The sequence below is a fragment of the Misgurnus anguillicaudatus genome, unplaced genomic scaffold (genome assembly GCF_027580225.2).
Source record: "Misgurnus anguillicaudatus unplaced genomic scaffold, ASM2758022v2 HiC_scaffold_31, whole genome shotgun sequence".
Lineage (NCBI taxonomy): Eukaryota > Metazoa > Chordata > Actinopteri > Cypriniformes > Cobitidae > Misgurnus > Misgurnus anguillicaudatus.
This window is the reverse complement of record NW_027395281.1, coordinates 2,273,208-2,298,572: the sequence shown is the minus strand read 5'-3', so window position 1 is coordinate 2,298,572 and position 25,365 is coordinate 2,273,208. Positions and strand designations below refer to the sequence as shown.

The 25,365-nt window shown below is 35.4% G+C and overlaps 2 protein-coding genes across 2 annotated transcripts in view; one reads left to right on the top strand and one right to left on the bottom strand.

Annotated features, from left to right (window-relative positions):
- LOC129453134 (uncharacterized) overlaps positions 1–279 on the bottom strand; it is a 4,105-nt gene extending 3,826 nt beyond the window's left edge. The window contains exon 1 of the mRNA XM_073865253.1: positions 7–279. Coding sequence (XP_073721354.1) covers positions 7–43 — 37 coding nt within the window. The 5' untranslated portion in view covers positions 44–279. The remainder of the gene's footprint in view (positions 1–6) is intronic.
- Positions 234–25,365, top strand: LOC129453130 (uncharacterized). The gene is made up of 10 exons (XM_073865287.1): positions 234–321; positions 1,314–1,649; positions 2,420–2,755; positions 4,104–4,223; positions 9,781–10,119; positions 10,312–10,611; positions 13,542–13,850; positions 14,270–14,593; positions 20,618–20,656; positions 22,322–25,365. Exons 1-10 carry the CDS (start codon positions 234–236, stop codon positions 22,369–22,371), a joined length of 2,241 nt encoding a protein of 746 aa, XP_073721388.1. The 3' UTR covers positions 22,372–25,365.

The window sequence follows — 25,365 nt, the reverse complement described above, 5'->3', positions numbered from 1 at the left end:
ACTTACCAAACAGGCACAAACAGAACAAAATAACATGAAACATTTTCTTCAGCAGTTCTCAGAACAGATCCAAATATTAACTGCAGAGAAATGTTACAATAATTTGATCCTGAGAGTCTGATGCACCTTTTCTTCTTCTCTGACGAGTAAATATAATGTGATGTGAATCGGATCAACACTCAAGTTCGTTTAATCACTCACATTACAGTGACAGTTTGTCAGTATATTTCTATATGTGTGTGTCAGTAGACGAGGTGAAGTTTCGCATTCCCTCCAGCAGGCGGTGGAAGTGCTGCTTTACCAAATATTTAAAGGACATGAGTAACATGACCTTCTGACCAATACTCCTAATCAGTAGGTGGCGGTAATGCGCCTTGAAGTTTTCCAACCGCCAAACACGCGTAGAAGAACGGAAAACGGCCACAGTCACGTGTAACGGTGCTATTTTCGGAATGTATGAAAACCTGAAGTGATTCCTTTTCTTTGAAGTTGGTGTTCCCCTTTTTTCTAGTTCTTGCTTTATATCAAGTTATATATGTTAGTAGGAACGTTAGTAGTAGTGTTAAAATTTGTGTTTAAAGACGCTGTCGGTCAGTGTGGGTGCGGCTCACCAACAAACCCACACAAGATAGATTTATAGACAGTTTTTACTGAAATCAACAGCAGCATGAAGAACACTTTCGTATTCATTGTTTTATCACTCGTGTGCGGTAAGTGTTTGATTTTAAACTTTACATATTTGGGACATTAAACCTTGACGTACAATAAACGCATTTCTTCAGGATTGCAGTATGTGTACAGTTACAATGGTTTCTTTGTAGACCTAAGTGATGGATTGTATGCTTTCCATTCATGAATACATACTGTATTTTAATATTTAGCTAATATGTAAAGCGATTATATTTAGCTATATTTAGTGTTTATAAGTGCATACTTGTTTGATTATTTATTTTGTTGTGAGGTCAGTGGAAATGTTCACACAATATTCGGACAAGCAGAAATAATCTTTATTGTTTTGTAATGGATGAGAGTGTAAACTTTTATTGACAGATTAGAAACACAACATCTTTTACTGTATCATAATGGATCTCTTATCATGTTTTTCATAGGTGTAATTTGCCTTAAGATTTATGGTTGCTCATACTACACAAATACATAGCCCATTTGTTATTTCCTCATATCATAACAAATCAAATCTAATGATGTTTATTAGATAAGACTCAATATTCTCAATTAATTAGATCTGTTTACTAACATTACCAGCAGTCTGAAAGATTTAATCTCTCAATTATTATCTTTGTTTGTGCCTGCAGGTGTGATTGGTGTTGTGATAGTAGAGAAGTCGGTGTCAGTAAATGAGGGTGAATCTGTTGCTCTACAGACTAATTTTACTGAAATACAGAAACAGGACAAGATACTGTGGAGGTTTACAGGAGTAAACATCAGTCTTCTAGTTCGTATGATTGAATATAAGATCACATATGACGGTTTTAATGATGTGAGATTTAAAGACAGACTGCTGATATCAGACACTCAGAGTGGAGATCTCACTGTCAAGAACATGAGAATCAAATACACTGGACTCTATGAAGCAGAGCTCAGAAATGACACTGGATCATATCACAGTAGATTTCATGTTACTGTCAAAGGTATGAAAAATATTTCTGGAATAATTAAGATTTTGTGAAGTTTGCTTTTAAAATGAAAAACTTGGATAAAGATGCTAAGTTTATTCAGGAAATATGTTTATTATGAAACCACTTGGACTAGAGAAACCCCCATTAGGGAGTTTCTAGGACAGGGATTATCCTAGTCCTAGACTAAAATGGATGTTTGGTCGGCCTTAATGTACCTTGTATTAACATATCTTTACATATATCAGTGTCATTGTTTTGTTTCAAGAATCACACCTGTAGTATGTTTTTAGTAAGGTTTGTTTGTAAAAACTACTTAAGGGTCCTGATATAAATAAAGCCTAGTCCTGAATTAATCTTAACACTGTCTGGTAAACAACCCCACATGTGAATATACAGTAATTGTTTATGTTTATTATTCAAGCATTTTATCAACAAATATCTTTAATAGAATATTTGCATTTCACATATATATATTAACATGCAGAGTGCTAAAAACCTTTCTTTTGAATTTAGTTAAAACTGGTGACACTTATTCAGATCAAAGTGAAAGTGACTTATTTGCCCCCCAACTACGACTGCCCCCAATGCAGTAGATATTTTTCATCTTTTGTAATGCTGATAACAAACAAGAAATGTTGGCACACCGAAGCTCCAAAAATAAAAAAAATATTTGCACTTTGTTCTCACAATCTTGCGTTTATTTTTACTTGGTACTAAAATGCTATCATGTAGCTTAGCAGTCATTTTTGTATATATTAAATCTCTGTTTGTGTCTCTTGTAGAATCTCCTCGTGTTCTTACTACAGGTGAAGTGAAGTCAGTGTCAGTGACGGAGGGTAAATCTGTTACTCTAAAAGCAGATCTTACTGACATACAGAGAGATGCGTTCATACTGTGGAGATTTGGAGATGAAAGTGTTTTAATTGCTAAATGTGATAAGGAGAACAATGAGATCTCATATAGTAATGATGAGAGTTTCAGAGACAGACTGATGCTGAATGATCAGAATGGAGATCTCACCATCACTAATGTCAGCGCCACACACGCTGGGGTTTATAAACTGAAGATCAGCAGCAACAAACAGATCATAGACAAGACATTCAGTGTTTCTCTCACCGGTGAGTATCTCAAATTTCCCAGAATTACAGTTATTATTATCCGCAGTGTGTAAATTATTCAGATCATATAACAAAAATCATATGAGGAGTTCAGATGCTTCTTGTATTTGAGCATTTTTTTTAATTAGACTCTTATGTTTAGGTTCAGTCATTTCACTTGCAATGAAATGGTAATTATTAGTCAGTAATTTAAATGCTTTATTGGTCTATGTTACTTTAGTCATTTGTTTTATTTTTATTTAACAAATTTGAATCAAAACCCTTGCCAAACCCTCTAAGTGCATGCAAGCTTTTTTAACAAAAACTTCTACTTAAAAAAATCTGTAGGAATGAAGAAACTGAAACACAGATTAGTAGGAATGTAAATCGGACCGTTTATTGCGATACAATACAACGTCAGTTTTTTTCTCTGGCAGTAATATTTGCCAATACATCAAACACTCTTTGATGTAATTGTGATTTGATTAATATTTTTATATTGTTTGCCTAGTGAAGCAGAATGTATAACATGAACATTTAATTAAACTCTTTGAAAATGGCACAATCTTTGTCACAATTGGAACATTTACAACCATAAACTAACCCAAACCTTTTTTCCCCTCATAAATAATGAGGGGAAAATGTCACATAAAATCAAGCTTATGATGGCAACAGTCAAAGTCTTTCAGTATTTTGCACTAAAATGTGCAATAGTGAAAATCACTGGGGTAGTTTTAGAAAAAAAAAAACTCACTGACACAAAATAACGTAAATGTGTAGATGGACATTGCGTCAAAGAATTAGGACGCGGAGAGTGTCAAAATAAAGGTACCTCATATCAATATTTAATATGTGGCATCGATGCATTGTATCGATGCCATTGAAAGCAGATTTGAAGCAAAAGTATTTGATGAACGCTTAGACGGTTTATTAGACACACGTGCATTGTCACGGTTACTTCTAACTTAACTTCCGGTCTCTGTTTCTTTAATGGTCTGGCTAGTGGCTAAACTGATCTCTGGAACAAATACCTTGTTGAAATTAACAAATGTTTTTGGTTTTCTTAACTCTGTGTAATTTTTTTATACGCTTTAGCTATGATTTGAACTAAGGTAAACTACTTTTTGTTTATTTAGGTTGTTATCAGAAATAAACTACTCTAAAAGTACTCTGTTGTTTTTGAGTCTTTGAGGGAGTAAACCAAAAGTTACATTTGTTCCGAGAAAGTCATTTTGTTTATGTTGTTACTGCTGAAACCATCTATAATAAGCATTCGTTAGACGTAAAAGTTTAAGTGTGAATACGCTATGATATAACAGGATACGTGTGTATTTAATATGATCTTGAGCATCTCTCTTTATCATTTCAGGTATGACTTCAGGTGTTATAGCAGGATTATGTGTTTTCTTCCTCCTGGTTATTGCTGCAGTTATTGCTGCCAGTGTGATTTTGTATCGCCGCAAGATATCCGAACTAAAGAAACAAATAGGTGAGTAAAGTAGTTTAAAAATATATGCTTGTTTTTAAAGTCAGTAAGAACTGTTTGTTCCTTTTAAACACTTGCTGAATAGAAAAAACTGAGCATCAAACACTAAACCAGTGTTCTTTACATCCAACCCTGGAGGGCCGGTGCCCAGCAGAGTTTAGCTCCAACCTTAATCAAACACACCTGAGCAAGCTAATCAATGTCTTATTATGGCGCTTTTCCATTGCATAGTACCCCACGGTTTGGTTTGGTTTGGTTTAGTTTGGGTCGGGTCAGCTTACTTTTGGGAGCTTTTCCATTGGGTGCAGTACATAGAGTCGGGACATTTCCCGGTGGGCGGGTCTGATAATAGTTATACATTGCGAGTTATATAGCAACCCCGTCTGGCGGCGTGATGTGCGGCCGCTTCCCGCTGGTCAAACTGTGCAGCCTCTTTGCTTAACATAAAAGTGCTCAACCTGTTCGGCAGGTCCAACCATGTTTAGGATTTTTAAAAATATAGGGGGATCATTGAACGGCCCTCCCCAAATGGCATAGCCTGTCGGCCTTTGTGTAAAAAGCCACGCCACTGAATGCTTGTTTATTGCAGTACATATGCGGTCGGATTGATCCATCAAGCAGATAGACTATTTGATAGTAAGTGTGGATTAAGGATGTTTAAAATCTCTAGCTTGGTAATCAGTACATGAATGGATCAAATCAGCACATTCGCAAAGGTTGTCTCCATATGGCTATATAATAAATAAAAATAAGAAGGGTTACTTTGCAGTATCACATTTAGGGGTGTCCTCGACTAAGGATTTACATATTCGAATCAGAATTGTCGAATCTTTCCATAGTCGACCGATAGTCGAATCATCTATGTTTGTGTGCATGGGTTGGGAGGGGGTCAGACCAGGTATGAATTGGTAACTTTTATTTTCTTTCACAAGCAGCACACATAAACAACTTTCTGTTAAAGTGACCAAAACTGTCTTTCAAGTGATGAACGAAGACAAAACTGACGATGCATTTATATATTTATTTTTTTAAGGTAAAATATATAAGGCAACATTTGTTTATTTATTCCTCATAACATTTTAAACCACGATCTACAAAACATCACACACAAATACATTTTGATAACTAAACCTAAAAAAATAACAAAGGTGATTCTGACTTGGCAACCCCGGGTACAATTAAGTGTTTTTATTTAATTTGGAGATATAGCGCGTCAACGCAGTCATGACCCAAAAAAAAACCGACAAATGAGAAATGACAAATAATTTGTGATTGACTGTAAATGATAAAAACTAATCTTTATTTACAATTCATTAAACGTTAATTTATAACATGAAAAACACTGAAATTAATGATTTTATAGACACTATGCGTTATTATTTAGCACAGAAATACCTGCTTGCTTGCTCTGACTTTGATAATCTCTGTATTCACTTTAGATACAGAAAGACCGGATGATATTATTTATTTCAGGAATCTCTTTGCTATCATTTGAAAGTGAACACCGACCATATATTAAATCACAAGAAAGACATTCGTGTCAGGCAGAAATAGGCTCGGTGCAGATAGCTTCCGTTTCATCACCGAAATTTTAAAAAAACGGCTTACCTGTTTTGTAGTTTAACTTTTGACAAGCTAACCAAAATGTATGATAAATACATTTTAAAAACTTATACCCGTTGAAAAACATCCGTTTTTTAATGTTTAGTTTGATGAACTCCTAAATATGAGACGCAGTGCACCAAGCCCGCTCGGCTACATGCGCAAGCATGGCCAGCACGCAATAGCGCAACATCGATGCAACGAAAAGCTATCCAAAATTTGCAGACTTAAATTAGATCAGAATTTACGTTTATAATAGATATGTATTTTAATAAATTTTAATTTTAACATTTTTTTAATAAAATAAGGTCAGAAGTAACAAAGTGCAGAACAAATATGCAAAATGCCTAAAGTGCACAGAAACAAAACACAAGCCAAATAGTTAAATCAGATAACCCAGAGTGATTTATAAATAAAATAAAATAAATTATTAAAAGAATAGAAAAGTATAGCCATAATATAATTGCCAGTTTGTCTTTTAAATGAAGAAACAAAGAGGCAATGGTTTATTAACGAAGAAACCTCCGTGTAGCCCGGTCACAGGGGATGTTGGATTAATATATTAACGCATTTTAAAAATATTTATTGAAAGCTGTTACTTCACATACTATTTGCAGCATTATCATAATATGCTGTATATTAATATATTGTGAGAAAGCTGTTATATGTGAAATCAGATAATGTGTGCACCCCTATACGGCCAAAATTGAATGATCCTCATTTCATAACACATCTGCGACGATTCGACTGTGAGATTGGTAGTCGAATCAGGCTTCTCCTATCGATGCATCGAATCTTCGACTATTCGGGGTCACCCCTAATCACATTATATATTTCCTACTATGTGATTTTCATATTATAAACGAGAGTATTCAACTGCAATATGGCAATAAATATCCTCACAACATTATTATTTCTCAAAACTTTGACAAAAATTATTTTTTAAGGATTAACTGTATTCTTACAGTTATTCAAAGATACACAAATTATTACGAATATGATTTGAATATTAGTCGAGAGTATATAACGGCAATGAACGTCTTATATGGCAATAAATATCCACATAACTTAAAATAACAACATAATGAAATTAATAAAAAGACAAGGAAGCAGGATTGGCATGTAAATTGTATTATTATTACGTAAGAAACAGCAAAATACCTGAAATAAACTCTGAGGTAAAGACGCCAAACACGTTAAAATAAATACGCAATAACAGTGGAAAAAAAAACATTATTATCTATCAATACTTCATATGACAAAAATTATATTTAAAGGAAGAATTCTTACAGTTATTCAAAGATGCCCACATTATTCCATATTACTCACGTTTATGAGCACATTCATCTCTGGTCTCGCTCTGTTAGGCTATGTAATAGCTGATTGAGGTGCGCAACTCCGTCTTTCAAACAGGTATAATTTTGTATAGTTACTCATTTAGGAAAATTATCCTTGATTTAATGATTTTATTATTATTATGAAAATGTTTTTTTTTTTGCAGATTGATTACGATTTGTATACCCTAGTTTTACTACCCTAGTTTTTACCACGAAGGGCCGTTGGTATATGAAATTTCCCGGTAGATTTTTTTAGCCCACTCCGCCCCTGGAAACCATAACAGTTTATTCCAGACTTGAAGTTTGTGGCGGAACATTCGCGACGAGCACTTCAGCATTATATGTGTATATGCAACTTAAATGAGGCTCAGTGGAGCGCGTCAACTGACGCCTCGGGTGTTTGAACAGAAACTGTCATGTGAGACAGAGGTTGTGATAAACACGATGTGCAAACATCTATTTGTGGTGGCCAATTTTAATTTTGTGGCAGACTGAGAAATAAATAATTGTATGGGAATGTACAACAACGCTCTCACTTGTATGATGTCACAGCAATCGGCAGCGCAAATATAACGACATGCCTATAATCCCTCCCACTCCAAAGTGTTACTTAACTCGGTGTAAAAGCTATCCACGCCAAAGGGAGGTGAGCTGACCCGACCTAAACTAAACTAAACCGTGGGGTACTATGTAATGGAAAAGCGCCATAATGGTCACTATGATTAATGATCACTAGAAAATCAATTCTGCAGGGCACCGGCTCTCCAGGATTGGATGTCAAGAACACTGCACTAAACAGATAAGAATCAGACACTATTATGTTAATATCAATCTGAACAAAACAAACTTGCTCCGCAACATTAATGACAGATGAAACAAACACAGATAAAGAGAAGATAAGCATAGACTATGTGCTGAGTCAATATTGGGGGGGGGGGGGTAATTCTATTTCATGTGCAAACTGACAAAGACTTTATTTTATAACCAACAGGGCTTGCAAAATTTTTAAATCTCCTTCGGGCAGGTAATTAATATAAGTAGCCAGAATAAAAGACATTATTTTTCATGTAGAATATTAATAAATTCATGAAAGCAAACTGTTTCTCCCCATTTCCACACTGGATCTAATCACTATTTAATAGTGGTTCACTGGATCACAAGACTCAAAGTTTAGATTATATAACGTTTTTCCAATCACAGAATGGATTATTTTTCAATCAGAAAAATAGGAGCTACTGTCGCTTTAAGAGGAAGTTCTGCACTGAGCCCCATATCAGATTTTTTCTCAGTTGATTGTGTTCACTGTAATATATTTATGATTATTTTTAACAAAAATAACTTGTAGAGATTGGTTTGTGCGTGTATGCGTCGGGTAAATAAACGAGAGAACTGAATTTTGTATGCTTTTGTCGGAAATCTTACTCTCTGCGTGCGAGCTTCTGAACATACCGTAACGTTAGCTTACCAGTACAAAAAATTCTTTTTTTAATAAATAAATAAAATTAAAATTGTAACATTTTTTTATTTAATTTTATTTGAAATTAAATAAAAAATTAATTTTGCGCAACAGCTCCAGAGCATCAATCAGTACTGCAGCACCCTGTAGGCTACAGTTCGAGTGATCACGAATGGAAAGTGAAAGTAAACGTGAGCGCACATTCAACCGCAATTTCAATGCGATGTCCGAAATACATTCAAATATAATTACCTAACCAAAACTGAGAGAAATTTTAAATATATTTTTCCTTCCTAAGATAGTCAGACGGGCAGGGTGGAGATACATTTTGGTAGCTTGACAGAAATTCACAAATGCCCCAGGACATTGGGCTAGCGATTTTGTGAGCCCTGACCAGTATACGTTTCACTTTTTTTAGGGCTGGGTAAAAATATCGATTCATCAGTGCATTGCAATTATTTTATTCTCAATTCAATATCGATTCATCAAATCCTATGAATCGATTCAGCCCCCCCCGGCCAGTGGCGGTGCTGTGAGCAACACTCTAGTGAGAGCTTTCGGCGTTGTACAAGACGCGCTTTATCAAAACAGAAAGATCAAAGATGGCAAACAGCAGCACTTCTTTCAAGCCTTCACCATCAACGTGATCAAACACTAGTAATACTACACACATTATTTAAAAATATACTCGGGTACTTAATTGCTTGTGTATCTACATATTATCGATATCGAAGCAAGTAAATCGATATTGAATTGAATCGAAGCCTCAAGAATCGAAATTGAATCGAATTGTGAAATTCCTAACAATACCCAGCCCTACTTTTTTTCTCACCAGTCCCTAATGTCTGCATCGACCTAAACTTTGACTATAAATAACTTTGTAAAAGAGAGAATGCAGACGTATTCTAGTCATTTGGTTATTGCATCATGCATTTTGTGGTAAAAAGTTTGCGGTATTACAGTGATTTCAGTATCTTGCAGTGCCACAAAAATTGAGGGGAAATCTGAATTGTCACAAGATTAAAATTCCCTTAAGAAAACCTGATTTTCATTTTCAAAACCTGAGACATTTTGTGGACAATTTATTTTATCAAAAGTTGTTACTTAAATCTTTGTTAATGTTCATATTTCTCTCTTGTTTTTTTCTTTTATGTGACTGTTATAGAGAAGTCAGTGTCAGTGTTTGAGGAAGAGTCTGTTACTCTACAAACTGGTGTTACTAAACTACAGTCAGACGCTGTGATTCAATGGATCTTTGGAAATAATGAGGTATTAGCTGAAATCAATAGAAAGGACAACATGTTCTCTACATATGATGGAGCTGATGAGAGATTCAAAGACAGATTGAAACTGGATAATCAGACTGGAGATCTCACCATCACAAACATCATGAAAGATCACTCAGGACACTATAAAGTAAAGATCACTGGTGGAGTAATTCCATGTTCTCAATTCAGCATGAGCAAAGAAACGTCATGCTGTCAATATAATGTGGTTGTCTATGGTAAGTAGCTCATTTGATGTTTGTTTGTAGGAAATTAGGTAATGAAATATATAAAAAAAAAAAATTTAAATAAACTGCGATCGATACCGATTGAGGTCCGATATTGGTGCATTCCTGATTAATAATGAAATGATAATGGCTATATTTCTGTCTTTTGTTTTTCTCTTTACTATGGCGTGATGTCTGATAAAGTGAGGAAAGCTGAGGGAAGTTTTGTAACTTTACCCACTGGTATAAATAATATCCAGACTGATGATGTCATCGAGTGGATGCATGGAGATAAAGAGGTCATAGCTGAAGTCAAGAAAAAAGACAACATGTTCTCTAAATATGGTGGTGCTGATGAGAGATTCAAAGACAGATTGGAGCTGAATCATCAGACCGGATCTCTCACCATCAGTGATCTGAACCCTAAACACTCTGGACATTATACACTGAAGATCACCAGCAGTAAAGGAACATCAAGCTCTCAGTTCTGTATCGTCGTCATTGGTAAGTCTATGAATTTTAGGCGTTCTGGAATTATATTTTTCAGTTCAGAAAATAACATTTAGGGGTGGTTTCCGAGACAGGGATTTAGTCCTTGACTAAAATAAATGTGACGGTACATTCACACGGGACAGAAGCATTAGCACTTGACGGAAGGCATCACAGTGGCCGCTACACATGCTCCGGTCTTACATAAACGTAATTGGCTGGCTCTGCCTAGGTTATTTGCATAAGGCGAACTGATTGGTTGACACACACGTTGCCGCTTGAAAAGTTGAGAAATGTTAAACTTCTGCCGCTAACAATGGGATCCACAATTTATTTTGGCAGCGCATGACGTCACCCTAGGGCTGTGCCGGTTTCAGAATTGGTGATGACGGTTATGAAGTGAGTCAAATGTGACGGTTCGTCACATAACCGTCTGGTGGGGGGGGGGGTTGCTTGTTTAAATGCTCGTGGGTTGACGCGAAAGTGTCATTTTACCATAAAATCATGAATGTGATGCCAAGTGTGTTTTAAACAGTAATGACTTTGAGAAATTTAACAGAAAGCAATTAAATATTTAAAAAACACACTGTTGCCAGAAGACTGCGCTGTCACTCTCTGCCCAGCATAAATGAATCCTATATCTATCATTATCTTAATAATCTTCAGAGAAAAAGATTTGTGCCATGGGCTTTTAATGTCTATAATTGTGTCTATATCATTACACGGACCAGAACAGCACGAAAACAATGTGGATTAAAAAGCGTCTTGAAGAGGTTTTGCTCATAAATGCATGTAAAATAAAGTAATGTGAACTTGAGATCGTTATACTGTTATTAAACTGCGCCATATGCGCTGCAAACGCAGCCGTTGTAAAAGCACAATGGCCACGCGCAGCAAACGTTCTCCGCATACGCGCTGCTCAGTGCTCACGCTTGCGATGTGAAACCAGCATTTGAATAAGCTAGACACTGATTAGCTACTTGCTCTACGTTTATTTAAAATTAACAGCAAGACAACTAGCAGTGAATGTGCTTTCAGGAGAGTTATTAGATTAACATGGGAGGATTTGAACTTGAAAAGCGGGGCGGAGCTTTTCCGCGGTTAAAACATCTGCTCATTCATGTTTATTTGATTCTATAAATTAAATAGAAGGAAGAGATGATTTGAAAGGTGAGACTTTGTTTAATATGTTTAATCTCAAAAGTAACCAAAAAGTGCCCTGGTCTCTCCTGTATGTCAGCGCGTTGTCAGTGTCTGCTCCGCTCTGTATTTTTCATTGCGTGACGTGATAACATGGTGGGGCGTGTAACACAGACTGTTGACAATTGTTTTTAATAAGCATTTAAACATTCTTTATGATATATATTTTTTAATATTTTAATAACACGGTTTTGTCGGTTATAGAGTTCTAATGACGGTGTTCAACTATAACCGTCGGTCTCACGGTTATATAATAACCGGCACACCCCTACGTCACCCATTAAAAGTGAATGGGAAGCGTCAACGCTTACACCCCATATGAATGTACCGTAATTGCAATCTGCAATCTTAAAATACATTTTTACCCTCAAAATGCACACAATTAATGCTTTTAGTAAGGCATTTTTGTTAAAACTAGTTATATTTTCTAATTAAAGGCCTAGTCCTGGCTTAAGCTAATCCCTGTCCGGGAAACCACCCCTTAATCACTTCACAAAAGTTTCAGTTAGATGATCCTGCTGTTATAATTTTCTTGAGCTTTTGGTGTGGTTTTGTGGTTTTCTAGTATAGTTTCTCGTTAATTGTATATTTAAACTAGTGGTCGACCAATATCAGGTTTTTAATGGCCGATACTAAGAAAGTGAGGCAGATTTGCTGATATGAGGGATAAACAGAAAATATTGTGAAAGTGAAAGTAAAAGTGAAAAATCTTGTCAAGTATGCAACACATACTCGAAATTTGACCTTTGCATTTAATCCATCTCAGTGAGTGGTAAACACACGCACTGCAATTCATGAACACACACCTGGAGCATTGGAAAGCTATCCCAATGCCCAAGGACCAATTAGGGACAGTTGCCTCCTGCCCATCAATCGCAACCTGCCAGCCGTGATACTCAAACCGTCAAGTCTCGGGTTACAAGCTCGATTCTTTTTAGGTTAGGTTACCTTATTGTATCCGTAAGTAAATAATCACTAGGCTCAACTGCCCAATACACAATATTCATAACATTTGAGTATTGTGATATTTTGTTTGGTGATATTGTATCGATTCTCAAAAATCCGATATTGATTTTTTTTTTTAAAAAAATACAATCATACAAGTTATGGAAGTGGTTTTGTTTAGAGTTTACATTATGACCACTGGTTCACATTCTTCTTAACAGTGATGAGAAGTATTAGCATATGGCACACATGGCTAAGGTTTGCAAATGGTGGTCTGTTTTCAAAGACAGCTTTCCTAAAATGATATCCAACCATACCACAAGATCAATATATCGTGCCAATTCACATCACCGCAACATATACCCCCACAGTATCATGATGGGTACACTGTAAAAAAATAAAATAATTGTTGCACTTAAATTTTTAAGTTTAATCAACTTGAATTTACAACTTTCTTAAATAATGACGAGTTGTTAATAAATACACTGTAAATTGATTAAAAAATGTTATGCAACAAGGATTGTTTACAACACTATACCCAACATCTTTTTTAGGATAATTCTGTTTGGTCATTTTACTGTCTGTCAGATGTTGGCTTTACATCCGTGTCTTTATCTTTTAGATTTATCTGCCGATTGCAATAATAAAAATGTGCAAATATCGTCCGATATATCAGCCACTGCAATAAACTTTTGTAAAATCCTCTGAATGATCTTTATGTGGTAAATATAACCTCTAATGTACTCCTGCACATTGATTTGATCTGATGTGATGTTAATCTGTGTTTTTTATGAATAAAGAGAAGATCAGACTGGTGGGATTGGGACGTTCGGTCACTCTAGACACTGGTGTTACCAAAATACAGAAAGATGATGAGATACAATGGAGATTTGGACCTGAAGACACTGTTATAGCGCAAATCACTGGAGGAACCGATAAACCTTCATATAACTTTACTGATGGAAGATTCAGCGGCTTAATGCAGATGAACAAGCAGACCGGATCTCTCACCATCTCAAACATCACTGTTAAACACTCCGGAGTTTATAAACTACAGATCTGCTGCGGTAAAAAGACTGACTACAAGAAATACAACGTTTTCATCTTGGGTGAGTCATTTATTATTTTTACTAAACTGAATAATTGTATTTTTTTTCTGAAAAATGTACTAGATTGATGAAAATTATTTGTTTTCTCCAAATGTAATACCTTACCTTGAAAAGCATTTCAAGCAATAAGTAAGAAATAAGGTACAAGATGATGTGCTGTATCTTGAATAAGTCACAAGCAACTCGAAAAATGGCGACTATCGTAAAAATCTGGAAAATCAATATTTTTTTATCCAGCCCTAATTGTGCAATCAGGTTTTTGGGATTTTTTGGGTGCAGCGGTGATTACTGTGTTTTATCATAAATAAAGCACAGCTATTGGTCAATCAGAATCAAGAAATTAAACCAACCATTGTATTGGAAGTACTGAAGTATTTTTACCAATTTTAGTTAACCAGATGTGTTTGATGTTGGTACAGTGCCAGCGAAAGATGGAGAATCTGTGACTTTAAAGACTGAAGGTAAAATACAAAGAGGTGATCAGGTGGAGTGGAGCTTAAAAGGTGATCAGTTAAAATTGAGCAAAACTGATGAAATCACTCTGGTAACTGGAGAGAATGGAGACGAGAGCAAGACTTCATATACAGATAACTGGATGCACAAAGACAGACTGAAGATGAACGCTCAGACTGGAGATCTCAACATCACAGATGTGAAGAAATCAGACGCTGGATTTTATACACTACAGCTGACCGACACTGATGGAAAAATTTCCTACGTCAAATTCAGTCTTTATATATTCGGTGAGTAACTTCTGATATAATAATTCACTTTATCATATATCAGCATAAACAACTGATGCTCTGAAATCCGTTACCCTTTGACCAAAAATGGTTTACTACAAGTGACAGCCCATAATATGATCTAACACAATATACTGAATGATTTCACATTATATTTCACTTTCACTTTCGGTTTGGCATCTACAATGCTGGCACTGTTTGTCAAAGCACTAAGTCACTGAAAAACATAATTGTTAAATTGAAACACTCCTCTCCTTACCCCACAATATCACCTCGCTATTTAATTTAATAATTAATTGACATATTAGGACCAGAGCTTGTGCTACTGCTAAATACATTTTTGATGTATGGCTCAGTACCTGCCAGACTGAAAACGCCCACCGTATCTCCTATCCTAAAAAGACTTTCACTTGCTACTACTGTTTTATCTAACTTTCGGTGAATATCTAACCTATCATCTCTAAGGTGATGGAGAAAATTGTGTTGTTACAGCTGATTTATGAAACATTTCAATCTGGATTTAAATCCTTGCATATCATGGAAACAGATCTTGTTAAAGTACTAAATAATGTTTTAATGACAACAGATTCTGGAGATTCAGTTATCTTAGGAAGGCACAGTCCTCAGCTGATTTAAATTATCTTTAACTGACATACGATTTATGGTTAAAGAGGTCATATTATGATTTTTTCTACAATATAAAATAAGTCTTTGGTGGCCCCAGAGTGTGTATGTACAGTTCTAGCTCTAAATACCATATAAATAATTTATTATAGCATGTTAAAATTGTTACTTTGTAGGTGGAAACAAAACTGCAGTTTTGGGGTATGCGTTTTTTAAAGGACAAGTTCGGTATTTTACACTTAAAGTCCTGTTTTCAGATTGTTAATGATAAAATAGAACGGTTTTGACTGAAATTTCAACTTATGCGGCTGCTCCCACGTCTACAATGGGTGTATAGGTGCACTGGAACAATCCTTCCTAAAATGCATTAAACTTTCGTTTACAAAGACGTGGAACTCACCGAGTGGTCAGGGGTGTTCACTGATATGCTCACACTCTCTCTCTCTCGTTCGGTTCGGTCGATAGATCGCGCGCACATACACCGTGCGCGTGGATCAACTCCTGCATGAAGGCAAGAATGTGCATCCAAATTTCGGAAGTTAGACGACTCCGCTGCAGCGGACAGGCATAAGATTTATAAAAACACACTTGAGGAAAAATGCGCAGCAACTCAAAAAGACTTGTTTCTAAAACCATAATGCCAATTTGGCGCTTTGTTTTCGGAAGCTGGTGGAGGCGTGGAGCAGCATACACAGTTATTAACTTATGTGCGATCTACCGTCATTGCATTTGCGATCGACTGGTCGTATTGGACACCCCTGCATTAAATGAACATTAACATGGAGCCGTGAGATGTATGAACCTGTTTTAATGAACAGTACCTTAAATAAGAACATCAAATGCACACATAAGCAACGCATTAAAACACAGTGCACCTGTTACTGCCTTCCGCCACGCCTTCTTGTGCAAAAACCAATGTTGTATTCGTGCGCCTGCGTCAAGCTGATTCTGGCTGGACAGGATTTACCACAAGTTTCAAAATCACGGTAATCAAACACGGTTGTAATGATAATTACATTTTAAACGATAATACTAACCGTCAGGACATTTTATCAATGTTAATCGTGAAACCAGTAATCGTCCCATCCCTAGTATTTTTGCAATTGGCAAAGGCGGATTATCGCCACCAACTGGGCTGGAGTGTTTATTATTCAAGCTCTTAGCGGAAGAATATACGGGTGTGAGGCATTTGAAAAAATAGGTCCACAAGTTTACAACGAATGCTAAAACACCTGTTGGAAAGCATCTTTTGCAGCGATTTTTGTGTGAGCATATCAGTGAGCACCCCTGACCACTCAGTGAGTTTCACGTCTTTGTAAACAAAAGTTTAATGCATTTTAGGAAGGATTGTTCCTGTGCACCTATACACCTATTGTAGAGGTGGTGGTGAAACAACAAACACCCGAAAATTCTCGGGGCAGCCGCATATGTCGAAATTTCAGTCAAAACCATTCTATTTCATCATAAACAATCTGAAAACAGGGCTTTAAGTGGAAAATACCAAACTTGTCCTTTAAATGCAAATGAGCTGATGAAAACAGTGAATGAGCTGAAGCAAACATTGATCACCATGATGGTGGTTTGTTGAAATTGCAACTCAACGGTGTTGTCATTTTTTTCTCTCTCTCTTTCACTCTCCATTAAATTGCTGTTTTGTGGTTGGATATTGCAGATTAAGGGGTGGAACTAAATATTTAACATGGTTGCAGAAAATGGTTTATCAAAACAAAGTTACTGGGTTGTTCTTAAGACGCAATAGGGACCCAATTATAACACTTACACATGGAAAAAGTTCACACTATGACCCCTTAAAAATAGGTAATTGCATCTCATCTATTGGCCTGTCAACATACGGTGTGCCTCAGGGCTTGATACTGGCTCCTACTTTTTTTTCTTTATAATTACTTCCTCTCGGTTCAATTTTCAGAAAGCACTGTGCAAACCAGTTTATTAACTACAAACAAAATACACACAGCAACTAACTAAACAGACAGACAGACACACACACACACACACACACACACACTGAACATAATATAAATATAATATAAATAGAAAGGATGGAAAATAACGGGAGAGAGTAAAAGAATGGCAATAGCACCTTTCATGAGCCCAACCCATTATAGGTGAATGACCAATGTGCGAAGTTGTCGATTGCGCGGAAAAACAAACCATACTTTGTTTGGACCAATATTAACTCTTTCCCCATCAGAATTTTTATGATATTCACAAAAGTGTAATGCCTCACAGAAAATGTTTTTCTTAAAATATATAAACATACAATATATTAAATGAAAGAACAGCCCCTTTGCTTACAACCAAAAAAAAAAAGTTTCTTTATTAGTTCTCTTTTTATCATCTCTCAAATATGGGTAGGTTTCTTCAAAAAACAAATTTTGAGCAAAAAGCGGAGATAATTCAATTTTTGTAAAGGACTTTTGATAGAGATCAGATGCATAGCGATCCTCAACTTAGACGGCCATATAGCTGTTTGCTCCAGGGTAATACTTCTGGGTTTTATAAGTTGCACCTGGTGGATAATAGCGGTATTGCGGATTGATGAGATAACTCATCAATGGCGGGGAAAGAGTTAAATGAGTTTGATGCCAGTTATGGTAATGTGAGGCATATTAATGATCAGGAAAGGAAAAGGGGATTAATTAGAGACTAATCAAGACATTGGTTTAAACTTATGTAAAATAATAATGCTATAACTAACATATAAAGCATACTATAGTAAAACAAACATAACTAAAGTGTTAACACATTGATATCGCATACAGTATTGTGCAAAAGTCTTAGGACACCATGCCACAATTAGATTATTTTTGCAATGTTATAGTGATCATATATAATTGTTTCTTAGTCTCTTTAATAGAATACATCCAGAATATACAGGAAATGTGTATGTAGGATTAAAAAAAGTATAAAAGTATCAGCTGAAGTGTCAAGTAAGGTAAACTCCCCTTCCACTTGAGCAATAGCAGGCAGCTGCAGGATCTCTGAAACCTAAATGAAATTAAATCCTAATTTCTAATTTTAATTGAATGACTTCAGGACTTCAGTCTCCTCAAAAAAGCTCAAGATGTGTTTCATGCCAAGAGAGGTCACACTAAATACTTACTGATGACTGATCTCGTGTGAGTGTGTTGCCCAGAGACCTAGTTATTTAAGGTCACAGTTTTAAAGCCGTTACAATCCAGGTGCCAAATGACCTCGATCTGACTCCTAACCATCTGCTACACACCTTATCTGCAAGTCTTGTTGATGTCAAATCTTGGCTTTGTAATAATTGTCGCTTCTTAAACCCAGTCATAGATTTTATCCTTCTGACTCCAGGCCCTTAACCATTTAAACTCTTTACCTCCTCCCGTGTGGACAACCTGTGGATGGAATTTGATTATCATTTAAAATTAGAATTTTAGATGAACAGATTCGTTTGGTTGTAGGCTCCAGGTTTTTTTTTTGGTTCCTCTCAAAAATTAAACCATTTCTCTCTGAGGCTTCACTACAGACTGCCATCCATGTCTTTATCGCGTTCATTGGATTACTGTATTTATCTGTATTGTGGTATCTCCAAAACTCAAATTTCAAGTTTACAAGTACTACATAATGCTACGTCAAGATTTTTGAAGGGACATAAAAATTCCCCTTCTGAAATCCTAGTACTTGCTTTCAGTTTTGAACTTGAACTTCGACACAAAATCTTCTTTGGAAAATTCCCAAGAGACTAAAGGCTTTGACTCATCACTCTCATTGGTAGACGGAGAGGGCACATCACATGTGTGTGTGTGTATATATATATATATATATATATATATATATATATATATATATATATATATATATATATATATATATATATATATATATATATATATTAGGGCTGTCAATAGATTAAAAAAATTAATCTAGATTAATCGCATGATTTCATGAGTTAACTGCGATTAATCGCAAATTAATCGCACATTTTTATCCATTCTAAATTTACCCTAATTTAACACTTTTCAGGTTTTTAATATTCTAATCATATATACATATATAGATGCTTTATGGGAATGTATGTTAACAACAGCCTGTTTACATTTTAACAGAATCACCAGCCATTGTTTTGTATATGAATTTTCCTTTCAGAAGATTTTTCTTTCTCCATTTTTGTTTGCTGGTGCATCATTTGTGACCTGTGCTGGCAAGTTGAGTCGGAATTAGCAAATTTTAAAAAAATAGTTGTTCATATTTTGACATTCTCTATTAAAACATAGAACAATGCATGATTTGTTAACAAAATATGACAGAACTACACGTGTTTGAAGTTGAAAGAGTCAAATTACCACAAACATTTCCACATCCATTATATTACCACATCAATACCTTAAAATCACTGGTAAAACTAATACATTTAGCACACACAAAGCAAAAACATCATCAATGTATGTTCAACTTTTTTTCCTTTTGTTTGATTGACATTGAGACAAACTGCTTAAAATCTAAGTGATCTAATATAATGTTACACATCAGATAGTTTTACCCAACAGTTAACCAAACATTTACTTAAAACATAACAGATTATAGAGCCTACCTGCGTGAATTCTTATCAAAACAGATATTTGTAAAACTGTAATTTTGTGTAGATGTCTATATATCCGGGTCGCGCACTCTCGCGTCTGTGTGCACGCGCTTCAGATATCAGTCAGTCAGCGTGAGGGGATCGCTTTTGAGTCTTGTCGCTCTTAATAACTCTTTACCATTAATCAGGTACCGAACTTTATCTCTCTTAATGACTCTTTTAACATCAAGCAAGTCCTGCAGTCTATTTTCTAAGTCATGCATAAAAGCGAAACCAAAATGAATTGAGACGCATTTTTGTATTAGATTAAGCATTAGGAGGACGGTAACGTTACACCTCTCAGACGTATAAATAAAGATCATATCAGATGTCCAACGAGCATTTAGAGCATTGGATTTGGTAGACGATTTGCTTAATGTTCTTATTTCTATGAAAACCTTTTACTCATTCAGAGAGAGTCACATTTGTCTGCGTCTCTGTTCATTCAACTATGGGCTGGACCAAGGGTCAAACAGAAATTGCGCGTTGCGTTAATCTCCGTTAATAAAATGAGTGGCGTTAAAATGAATTTGCGTTAACGCGTTATTAACGCGTTAATTTTGACAGCCCTAATATATATATATATATATATATATATATATATATATATATATATATATATATATATATATATATATATATATATATATATATATATATATATATATATATAATATGCCTGCCAAAGTAAAGTCAATGTGTGGGAAGCATTGTGAAGTTATGACTATATGTGAATATAAGTGCATAAACATTTCTAAATCTTTGATGTAAGTGTGTGATTATTGTTTTAACAGCCAAGTCTGGTGGAAACAATCCCACCCAACAGGTGTCAGGTGAGATTCTGTACACCTCTCAATCTTTGAATGTCTTTTATTAGTTAGATTTATGTTAACTGTATTTATATCAAGCATTATTACATTGTTGTGTATTGCAGACTTAATGTTTGTTTAAAAAAGCAGTGCTTGTGGATCAGGACTGAACAAGCAGAAGTCAGGTATGTGTTACAGTGTTTCTCAGTCGCTTTGGTACATTTCTCGAATCATCCTCGACATTTGCAAAACAATAAGTGCATTTCTCAAAACAATATGTACAAATAGCAAAACACCATGGATAACCTGCTCAAAATCCTTAGTCCATCTCTCAAAAGTAAATATCTGTGTCAATGAAGATGTCAGTGCCATCAGAATGACAAGTCCTTTTTTCATTGTGTACGGATAAGACAGTCAAATTGTTTAGTCATGTTGTCAATATAACAGTTTACTCTGGAGGAATGTTCTGATGGAAACTATGGCTAAAGTTTACATGACAATTATTGTATTGTAAATTGTAGGTTACACCTTAAGTTATGTGGGAGTTTGATTGCAAGAGACTGGACAAAATGTACATTTCCTTTCTGTATGGCGATGACATGGTCTGTCAACAAATTACAGTACAAACAGTAAAAGCGTAAAAGACAGCACTGCAGAGCACAAAGAAAGAAAAACTAGAAATGTGAACATAGGATAATATCTTTCTTTGGACTGCCAGTGAAAGTGTAATAGACGTCTAACCATAGCCCAAGAAAAGATGATGCATATACTTTTAGAAGATGTAAAAGGAATGAAAGCAAACACCTTGAACACCTGTTGACTTTTGCTTACATGTTGGAATATCATACATCTTCAAGTTATTTTGGCAAAAATGCCATGTAACCAAATTCAAGGTTATTTAAGGTAGAAGTGGGTTACTCATTGCCGGACTATATTGGGTCTATAGTTAGCCGTCATTTCAACATCTCAGTTTTGGCTTGCTGGGGACGTTTCTGTCTGTTAGAGAAAGTCAAGATTCACCTGGGAGCAATTTACCAATTCAGGACAGATTTAGAAAAAAACGTCTAATGGAAATGTATAGAAATATGTTTGACCAAACCCTGTATTTTGACAACATGTTCAAGCATTTTGCATGTAAAGACTTATACTATGAACTAATGCCTAAATGTTGTGTGGAGTGATACTAGTCAACAGAGACCCATTATAATACATTTTGATCAACATGACATAAGCAACTGATAACGTAGGAAAAAGCAGAGAATTGTACATAATCATATGCATGAATGTATGAAAAATTAGTACATTCATGCAAATGAGTTGCATTTGCAACTTGTTCAAAGAAATGAAAAACTGTTTTTTTGATGTGCACAAGTGACACAATGATGTGAGAATTGAACAAGTAATTTTGAGAATTTTAATTCTGATCTGAAAATTGTACTAAGGCGACTGAGAACTGTAAACACAGATTGGAAGATGCATACATTTAAAGAGTAGATGAATGTTCATTTGTGACAATGTAGAGATATACATGACTTGTATGTAAAAAAAAAAGTAACCAATACTAATTGTTTAATTGATTTTGCAAATGTGATTTCTGAATGCATTTTGATGATAAATTGTTATTAATGCATGTTAATGCTCTTGATCGCTCTCTCTTTTTTATTTCATTTGTGTTTTCTGACTCAGCAGGTGTCAGTGGAAATGAAGCAACGATGGTTCAGATGCCTTTACTGAAATAAACAGCTGACAGATGCTCAACATCATCAACATCTACAGTGACAAATCTTTCTTACAGCAGGTAGATAGATAGAGAGATAGATAGATAGTAATTGGTCGGTCAAACCAATTGATGGATAGATAAATTAACCCTTTGTGTGCTGTTGAGCTCCAGAACTAAAAGTTTTTTAGATGATAAAAGGGAAACAAACTTCCATTTATTTGCCGTCCACCATGATCAGAACCTTTTATATAATAAATAGCTGTTACTCACCCCACATCATTTAAACAGGGGGTTAATACTATTTTGTGCATTCTGACTTAAAGAGTTTTAATCCTCATGCTAAACAAATGCAAAGTGTCAAAAAAGCATTAAGGGTATTTTTGTGCCAAACTCACAACGCCTCTTTCCTACAAGTTTTTTTCGAACATGGGTACCCGTTATGTATAATCCCTTTTTCCTTTTATGGGCACTTCTTTCGGAAAAGCACGCCCACATGTCAATCAAAATGAGAGCGAGAACTTTTGAGTAGAAGTCACGGGCATTACTGCACACGATACCTTTTATAACCAACACGTTTTATATCAAGAATCAAGAAGTGCACGAAAGAAGTGTGTTTTTGCATGTAAAGCTTTCCAAGTAAGCCTGCCTTAAGTCCAATTTATAGTCGTGCGTAAGCTCTACGTCGTAGGTTATCCGTAGCCCTTACATAGCCTGACGTGCACCTCGCAAAATTTTTAACAGCGCGTCAGTGCAAACCACAAGCACTGTGATTGGTCCACTAGAGCCCCTCCCATCAGGTAAAAACTACGTCATAGGCATTTCCGCTTGCGATGGCGAGAACAGAGATGGACCAAGTTGAGGAGTGAATTAACTCAAACTGCAAGAAAAGTCGCTATTTATTTACTCCATCATTGCTGGTCTTCTCAAAAAATACCCAACAAGTTGCTGTTTCTTCTTCGTTTGTGGGTTAAACTTGCCAAGCTGCTTCTTCATTGATGGTTGCGTTCCTATTGTGGTAACACGCAAGGATTTTGCCTACCAGCGGTCTGCACATGTTTGCACGTTGACGCGGACGACAACACAAAAGTATAAATGAAAACTGATGCATAACCTACGCCATCAAGGCTACGCCGTAGGACTTGCGCACAACTATAATACGTTTATTTATTCAGTGTAGCAGGCAGCAGAGTTTTGCTTGTGTTTGTTTAACACTGGATTTCATTGAAATGGGGTCATAAGTCGCAGGCGGTAAGTAAAACTGCATCAAATGTCTACGTTAGATAATGGGATAATGTTTTGCGTGTGCTACTTGCTCATGACTCGCTCCTCCCGCACTACGTCTCTGAGATCTCGTGCTTTTTCGGAAACATTTGCTAGAGCTGATCTGTCTCTTATAAATCTGATAAAACTAAAGACTCCTGTAAGACTTTCTAATACTATACTAAAGATTAACGTGAGATGAGCAGAAACAGCGTGTGTTATGTGACCTTTAACCGTTTGACTCTTATGTCTTTGATATTGTGTGACACTAGACAGTATTACTTTCATTTATGACACTCATTTATTCATTACAACATATAGTAAGAAGATCTGTGTGTAGTCAATTTTACATGTTTTATACATTTTTATAACTGTTAACACTTCATAACAGGAGGATCATGTCTTTATTATAATGAATGAGATTTGTGGAAGTTCAGTGTGTATTTAAAATGCACATCATTAAAAAAACAGTGTAGGTCATTAAGTGCCAGGGCCGGGTTTCCCGATAACGATTGAACTTAGCACTTAAAAGCGCTTTCTACGAGCTACTTAACGAACATTCGTTGTTCATTTACGTGCATTTCCCAAAGTTGCACGTGAAACGATCGCCCGCAGCTGGGTTTTAAGTGCTACTTACGAGTCGCTATCCATTTGTCAAGTGCTGAAATGTCACCAATAGAATGACTCGAATTTGTAGCAGAAGCTTGTTTAGGCTAATGATCTTCAGCCGATGTGCACTAATATTTGTAATAATATATTTTCATTATTGTTCAATGACTTTTTAAATGTTTTAATAATTTATTAAATATTCTTTTCCGTATTTAGTTAGGACTCGTCCCACTGCGAAATGCCTTTTGCGTTTCTATTATAGTTTAGATTATTATTATTATTTGTTGTTTATTATTTATGTTTATTAATTATTATGGATTATTGCATTGTACCGTAAATATTTATTTGGTTTCTTTAATTAGATGCCATTTTCCTTCAAAACAATGTTTAGATGAATTATAGCAGCAATCGTTATGAACCATTTATCAATTTGCTATACCAACTTTTACCAAAATACAAAAAACTTTTACCAACTTGTACAAAACACGTTTTCCTTCTTTAAAAAATGTATGTTCTAAATCTAAATGTGATTTCTCATTTGAATTTTAAATATATTATATATTTAATATAAAATAAACAAAGAAGAACCCAATAAATAAATAAACATTTAAAACATTACATTATCGTCATTGCAGGAGTGCAATTTGCTGGTTGTCCTGTAGGTGACCTTGTAACTCTGTTGTCTTACGATGCACTTATGAATGAACGATTACTCCAGACCACTCGTAGATCTACGATGATTTTCAAGTGCAACTTAAGTTACGAAGCTTTTGGGAAACAGCCCGTAATTCTAAGATGATTCGTACGATCGTTTTTACGATCTACTTAGCCTTACGATGCTTTTGGGAAACCCGGCCCAGATCAGTATAAGATATTGATGCCTGTTTTGTTTTTATTTTAATCTTTATCATTTCGCTAAGTATTTTAAATAACTATTGTATGCTTAAATGTTTTTGCTATGGAAATATATTGCACTTATCTTATTGCACTTTTCAATTGCAGTCAAATATATTTGCTCATTTTTATTTCACTTTAGATGTGTCATTTAAATGAATACATATAGCAGTATTATTAAACTTTGTATCATTTCGGTCCTAATGTACCACTATTATTGTTATTAATAAATGGGAAAATGTCACATGAA

Coding starts and splice junctions, on each gene's coding strand:
- LOC129453130 (XM_073865287.1), top strand. CDS start 234: ATGTGTGTGTCAGTAGACGAGGTGAAGTTTCGCATTCCCTCCAGCAGG. Junction 4,224..9,780: donor CGAACTAAAGAAACAAATAG/GTGAGTAAAGTA, acceptor TGACTGTTATAG/AGAAGTCAGTGTCAGTGTTT. Junction 13,851..14,269: donor ATACAACGTTTTCATCTTGG/GTGAGTCATTTA, acceptor ATGTTGGTACAG/TGCCAGCGAAAGATGGAGAA.